We start from the raw sequence: 6956 nt of genomic DNA on the forward strand, positions 1-6956 counted from the left end.
GACACAGGTGTAGGGTTCATCTGGGTGGGGATATTTGTGGGGTTGGGATGGGCCGGTCTGACTTGGCGGATGTGTCTAGGGCTCCGAGCACGTCTGAGCCTCCCCAATCTTCAAATCCGTCTCAGATTTAGACTAGATTTGAGAGGTGCCGGTTACTATAAGGTTGGTTCAAGGAAGACTGGCTTAGACTAGCCACAATGAAGAGTAACATACACATATCCCTAGACTATGTTACTACCTTCATAGTGCGTAGTAACTTAAGTGTGGTAACATGCAAAGATTCATTTATTAGGTTATAGACTCGTATTGCATTGAAACATGTAATGTTACAGTAACTAGCTAAGTTACTACAACTACCTCTCTCTTCATTAACTCATTGCCACATAAGCAAATTTGTTGAGTTGGATTCGATGTTAGAGGGAGCTGCGAGTGGGACGTGCGTACTTGGCGGGCCGGCTTCTCGATAAATCTCCTTCGCCTCGCCAAGTCACAGTATCACACACCCACACACACACACACACAGGTCACACTTCCCTCTTCACACATCAACTTGAAAAGGAGAAGCTCAGAAGATCCACGAAGATGTTCCTAGCGATGCAGGCCGTCCTCAGGTACGACAAGGTGCATTCCGAACAAGAACAAATCGAACTCCGGCCCTGCCCGGCGCGTGTTCTTGGATTACGAATTTCAATGTGTGTGTGTGTGTGTGTGTGTGTGTGCAGGAGAAATGCCGTTGCTGGGCCGGCCGCGCTGGCTCGCTTCGTCAGCCACTGTGGCTACTCCACGGCCTCCAACTCCCAAAGGTTGGCCGGGAAGGTGGCCGTGATCACCGGTGCCGCCAGCGGCATCGGCAAGGCGACGGCCGCGGAGTTCGTCAGGAACGGCGCCAAGGTCATCCTCGCCGACATCCAGGACGACCTCGGCCGCGCCGTCGCCGCCCAGCTCGGCCCGGACGCGGCCTACGCCCGCTGCGACGTCACGGACGAGGCGCAGGTCGCTGCGGCCGTCGACCTCGCGGTGGCGCGCCATGGCCGGCTCGACATCATGCACAACCACGCCGGCGTCACCGGGCGGGTGGTCATGGACTCCGTCGGGTCCCTCGACCTCGCCGACTTCGACCGCACCATGGCCACCAACGCCCGGTCCGCCGTCGCCGGGATCAAGCACGCGGCGCGCGTGATGGTGCCGCGCCGGAGCGGGTGCATCATCTGCACGGCGAGCACCGCGGGGGTGCTGGGCGGCATCATCGCGCCCACGTACGGCGTCTCCAAGGCCGCCGTCATCGGCGCCGTGCGCGCCTTTGCCGGGGAGCTGGGGCGCCACGGGGTGCGCGTGAACGCCATCTCGCCGCACGGCATCGCCACGCAGTTCGGGCTGCGCGGGCTGGCACAGCTGTTCCCGGAGGCGGGCGAGGAGGAGATGCGACGGATGGTGGAGGCGGGCATGAACGAGATGGGCGGCGGGACGGTGCTGGAGGTGGAGGACATCGCCAGGGCCGCCGTGTACCTGGCGTCCGACGAGGCCAAGTACGTCAACGGGCACAACCTCGTCGTCGACGGCGGGTGCACGGTGTGGAAGGGGGCCAACAAGCCGGCACCGGCGCAGTAAGACACGTGGTTTACTCCGTACTACTACAAGTGTGCCGTAGTAGTGAGTCGATGGTGCAGAGCCCGGGCGTACTAAGTCATTGTTGTTATGACTAATTGAGATTTGATTAGGTTGATTAATGAGTTAATCCACATCCACCAGTCAAGTGGTGCCGGCAGTTTAGACTCTGCCAAACAAAGCAACGGTTGCTCGCATGCTGGCGTTGCAATAAAGGTGAAAACAAATGTTTTTTTTCATAGAAAGTTATACCACAGAGTTCATTTCATTTTAAACCAAGTTGTAAACGCAGATCCTTTGGAAAAAAAAGGATGTGTCTAGGACACATCTAGATGTGCTTATTGCACATCTTAGTGAGTGGATCAAGCATAAAGAGAAAAAAAAAAGGAAATATCCACACGAATCTCGATGTAAAATCAATGACATAGAACTTAGATGTGCAATACTTATGGCACATCTAGATGTGCTTTAGCAAAACTGGGAAAAAAAATATCGCAAACGCAGCCATGTGGAAAGAGCTTTTTCATCAGAGGAAAGGATAGTCACCTTGCTCCGTTGCCATCGTCGCTTCACCACTAGATCCGCCACTGATGCCGTAGATGGACGTAGTTGTACAGGTTGCTTGATTCAGATATCTACATGAAATTCTTGGCGAGAAGTCAGTATCCTAAATCATGTTTTACAGGTTGCTTGATTCGGATATCCACATGGAATTCTTGGCGAGATATCAGTACCCTCAATCCATAGCAAAACGCAACGTGTATTGTGTGGAACACAAGAAGTCACTATACTGCTTAAAACAGGATGTAGTACGACGGACTTGGTGGGGTTCCTTCTGCCAAAGGCTTACTCCAACAACCATGATTGCCATGTGTTTTCATTCAAGATTTTGCATGATCTCAATACATGTTGATCATGTTTATGTCACTGGCAACACACAAGATAGTTGACGAAGTACGCAATCAACTAAAGATGGAATTTGAAATAAGAATTTGGGCAAAACCAAAAATTTCCTTGGGCCTTTAACTCGAACACCTTAACCCCGGTGTGATGGTACTCCAATCCACGAAATATTGGATAAATTCAATATGCCAGGTCGTATCCATCTAAAACTGCAATGATTGTCTGATCTCTAGACGTATAGAAAGATCCATTCAGGACATGGGAAGATGAAGAAGAGGTGTTGGGACCCGAGGTTCCATACCTGAGAACTTGCCCAAAGATGAGAGCCGAGTGTCTCAATCCTGATATCAAAGCTCAACTGGATCACTGGGTCAAATTCCAACCAAATGGTATAAGGTACAAAAGGGTGGACAATTCAGGCTCTCGGCTAAGCTCTATCAATATTAGCGATTTACACGGGTAATGGTTAACTGTACAATGTCATTCACAGGAAAAATGCAGAGAATCTTTCGCACATCGATGCCTTCATACCTTTACCACAAAAGAAAACATGCACTGACGGTTCAAAGGCGCATTGGACAAATTTGCAGGCTATACTCTCTTCTGGGGTTCTCTGACTGAGGAGATCTCGTCCAGCCCGGTGCACGGACATGTCCTGTAAAATCTAATAATCGTTGGCCTTCTCCCGCAGCTCATTTAACTCCCTCTCGATATCCCTGTCTCGAGGAGTAGCGCTTCTACCTTGAGGAAGTTCACCTTTCTGCCGTTGACATTAAATTATAGTCATGCAGTATGGAATGAACAGGAGACATTTACTAGATTAATTTTTGGGTTTTGTAGTTAGCTGGCCAGCTTATGATCCATGTTTGCATATTCTACTCTATTTCTCCAATGATTATGTGCATGCCATAGTGCACATGCCAGCAGAAGAGAGGAAAATCTAAAACACACAGGTTTTAACTCGAAAGTCAATTATAGCTTTAAGTACAAAAAAATGACATACCAAAGAGCTTCCAGACAGTTCTTTTCTCATTTGTGCAAGATCATCATCAACCGATGTAGTCTCCAGCATAGCGAACTGCCCGCAAATAAATACTGGTGGTCAGATCTTATTACCAAAAGGAATGTTACTAAAAAGTATGCAGGGTCCAACTTTACCTTTCCTTCTAGATCATCTGCTCCTAACTGACCAAGTGCCTCGGCTTGGGATTCCATCGTCATAACTAAAAGCATAAAAAAACACTACTTGTAAGTAAAAAGTGTTCAAATAATTTTCCATGAGATATCACTTGCCGCTGATGAACAGAACCAATAAGAGAGGCTAGTGCATATGCCATTCTAACCAACTGAAAAAACATACGAAAAAGAAAAATTAAAGACATAATTTGCCAAGGTCATGCTCAGAACAACTCAAGTGAGAAATCAGACCATATGCCAATCAAAACAATTATTATAAAAACTCAAATTTTGTTCGTGTGGTCGAAGTTATGTGCGGTTGTGCAAGTGGCTGAACTTTTCATCGCTAGAAAATTACCACCCAAAAAAGGCAAGTAAAACATTGAAATGCGCTTCTATAATGCCACAGCCAGCAATAAAAGAAGGTTCTAATTGCTACCTGCTGCATTATGAATATTTCGGCACTGATATTAATTTGATAACATTTTGAGGTTCCAGCCTCTACTCGGTCATAAAGGTAACTTACTGACTATTAGTGTTTATTGCTTAGTATGGCAGCTTGTAACTGTCTACTGAGATGCTTTAACTTGAACCATAACAATAAAGATATCTATGTCTATGTTTCTTATAGAGCATGACCTCTGGCCTAAGGCGAAATTATTGTCCATAGCCACCACAAAAACACGGACATGGTACTTTACACAAAAGAAAAAAACGCTGGTGAGACAAAATCAGTAACGAAGAGAATACCTTTTTCCTCCATTTTCTCAAATGCAGACAGAGCACTACTTGTATTCACATTCCCCAACATTTCACTCACTTTTGTTGCAGTTCTGTAAAAAAAAGGCCAATTGTCAGAGCATCCAAACTATGAAGTAGCAGCTGGTCAAACAATCAACAAAGGAAAGACGCATACTTGGCTGATTGAGCACGGGCTTTTAGGGTATCCTTTTTCTGCCTGGCCTCTGCTATTTTGCTCTCAAGAAGCTACAGAATGATGTAATCAATATGTTAACAAAGGTGCATAACAAATACCTATTAAATGTGAATATGTACTGTCCAGCCTGTGCTGCACGTGGTCCCAGAAAGATATAGATTTATATGACATGCATAATGCACATAGCGAAAAGAGCATTCCAGCCATTATGTTCACCTTGGTATTTGAAACAAGATTTTCAACAACACTCCTCTGCTGATCAAGCTGGGTCTTTAAGGAGCTTGCATTGTCCTAAGTACAGAAACGAACAAATAACCATGGGTTTAATATTCAAATTAACATACGTTGCATGCAAGAACTTTGCTTCTAAAAACATGTAAGATCTTTACTAAATAAATGTAACACCTATATACACCATACATGTTAATGCCATAAGAAGGTACAAAGGTATAACACATTACACACTGTCAGAAAGAATTATATTTTCTAACAGCAAGTTACACCCTACACTGTAGCTAAATAGTGTGACTGTCCAGACCTTTGATCGAAAACTCTAGATCTACATGATACCTACAGCATATGATTTACGTCGTTTCAGGGCTTCACGTGCAAGCTCCTCATCACCCTTTTGAAGAGCAAGCTGAGCCCTCCGATACCTACAATTGTAAGAAAATATTCATCCTGTAAAGAAAAGATGGTAGGGCTCGAAGTAAGCTTAGAGTTACAGAGAACATGATTACCAGTCAGCATCAGCTTGTTTAGCAGCTGTGTACTTGTTCTCAAGCCGCTTTTGAGATGCCAAGACCTTCCAAAACAAAAATCCATGTTAGCAGGTAAAATGAAATAGATAACACACTCACATTTCCATTAAGATATTTATACAGGAGGCCCAACAAACATACAAGTACATGAGAGGCAGATAACCAAACAAACATCAACATCCAAAAGAACATGTAGCAAGGAATGTTTAAGACGACAAAACAGAAAATTTTGAAAAAAGGGAAAAAGAGCATGTATTGTCAATTATCAAATTTTGTGATTAAGTTCAGTCACAACAAACCTGTGCAGTGGCTTGCCGCATCTTTATTAAATCATCATTCATCTCCAGAACCGCCTGATCTAGGATCTTCTCGGGGTCTTCAAATGAACTAATAACTGCATTTGCATAGGACTAGATAACCAAGAGGTCACAGAGCTCCCATTAATTAAATACAAAACTTTGCTAATGCATAATGAGGCAATGATCAAGGGTATCACTCACCCTGGCAACCCTGGTTAATCTATCGAAGAGATTACTCCGTATGACATTGCACTTATATCTCTTGACATTTGATTGGCGACGGAGCCTGAATTTTGCCGTGAGGGGGGCCGAGAAGATATGCGAATTTATCTATACAATGTCATCATAATGTAGATGCTTTGAGCTACTCATAAAAACAAAAGAACATCAAAGAACAATTTGAGTTTGAAATAACCTAACAGAACCTCAATCATGACCACCGTGGTGGAGCTTAATTTGCACACTTAAAAAAATCAGTCGCTAAATGGCAAGGCCTAGCGCACTTATACAGTTATAATTTACCAAGTCAATGGTGATGTGTTGAAAACTAGACATGCGCATGAATCAGTTGGTCAAGCACTAAACTCACAAGACAGATGAGACATTGGAACATTCTTCTGGGGAAAATTGTCTACTTCTGCATAACATTAGACTCCATGCCTCCTTGAATGTTCAAAAGAATTAATTGTCCACAATATACAACATGTGTGCATGGATAATGAATGAAATCTTATGCATTGCAGCTTGCACTGCTACTTATTCAGGTCGAGATTAGTACTAGCTAAGCTATAACCTATGCATCTTATTCAAAATCAGGGATAGGCAGGATTGATTGGGGTCAGGGGACAGGCTACTTGCACAGCTCAAAACTCCATTACAGGATTGGCTCGGGCCACAGTCGAATCCCCCCACCGATATATCTAGATTGGGGTTCGAATTTCATCCCCCTCATTCTCTGTTCGATTATCAAAATAGGAGCGGCGTACCACAGGCGCCGTTGACGCCGTCCTCGTCATCGCCACCGCCACTTGACCATGTTGTCGCCGGAGCCGGAGGGTGGGCGGCGCAGGGGAGATGTGCGGGTGGGCCGCGGGGCGGGACGGAGCGGCGGGCAGGCGGCGCACCGAGAGGAGCATGAGGGCCGGCGGGGTGGAAGGAGCGGCGGCGCCGGCGAGGTAGGGCAGGGAGGAGACGGAGCACGGCTGAGCTCGGGAACGGTGGTACGCAGCGAGGGAGAGGTTGTGGCTGGGCTGGCCCAAACCTTATCTTTCTCAC

At 45.9% G+C, this 6956-nt stretch overlaps 2 protein-coding genes across 2 annotated transcripts; one reads left to right on the forward strand and one right to left on the reverse strand.

The window, feature by feature from the left end:
• The first annotated feature begins 390 nt into the window (after positions 1 to 390).
• On the forward strand, positions 391 to 1959 carry LOC125535785 (momilactone A synthase-like). The gene is made up of 2 exons (XM_048698860.1): positions 391 to 611; positions 723 to 1959. The coding sequence occupies exons 1-2, from the start codon at positions 583 to 585 to the stop codon at positions 1606 to 1608; spliced, it is 915 nt and encodes a 304-aa protein (XP_048554817.1). The 5' UTR covers positions 391 to 582; the 3' UTR covers positions 1609 to 1959.
• A 956-nt stretch (positions 1960 to 2915) lies between these two features.
• LOC125535784 (probable membrane-associated 30 kDa protein, chloroplastic) lies at positions 2916 to 6956 on the reverse strand. The gene is made up of 11 exons (XM_048698859.1): positions 6668 to 6956; positions 5883 to 6011; positions 5682 to 5792; positions 5362 to 5426; positions 5196 to 5277; positions 4838 to 4912; positions 4601 to 4671; positions 4435 to 4517; positions 3667 to 3731; positions 3512 to 3586; positions 2916 to 3268 (listed from the first exon to the last, which is right to left on the reverse strand). Exons 1-11 carry the CDS (start codon positions 6815 to 6817, stop codon positions 3173 to 3175), a joined length of 1002 nt encoding a protein of 333 aa, XP_048554816.1. The 5' UTR covers positions 6818 to 6956; the 3' UTR covers positions 2916 to 3172.

This window comes from Triticum urartu, chromosome 2 (assembly GCF_003073215.2).
Source record: "Triticum urartu cultivar G1812 chromosome 2, Tu2.1, whole genome shotgun sequence".
Taxonomy (NCBI): domain Eukaryota; kingdom Viridiplantae; phylum Streptophyta; class Magnoliopsida; order Poales; family Poaceae; genus Triticum; species Triticum urartu.

Bases quoted from the DNA above. Each gene is read 5' to 3' on its own strand.
- LOC125535785 (XM_048698860.1), top strand. From the start codon at position 583: ATGTTCCTAGCGATGCAGGCCGTCCTCAG. The intron at 612-722 runs GTACGACAAGGT...GTGTGTGTGCAG, and splicing joins GCGATGCAGGCCGTCCTCAG to GAGAAATGCCGTTGCTGGGC.
- LOC125535784 (XM_048698859.1), bottom strand. From the start codon at position 6,817: ATGCTCCTCTCGGTGCGCCGCCTGCCCGCCGCTCCGTCCCGCCCCGCG. The intron at 5,278-5,361 runs GTAATCATGTTC...TTACAATTGTAG, and splicing joins AAACAAGCTGATGCTGACTG to GTATCGGAGGGCTCAGCTTG. The intron at 3,732-4,434 runs GTATTCTCTTCG...TTATGCTTTTAG, and splicing joins TGAGAAAATGGAGGAAAAAG to TTATGACGATGGAATCCCAA.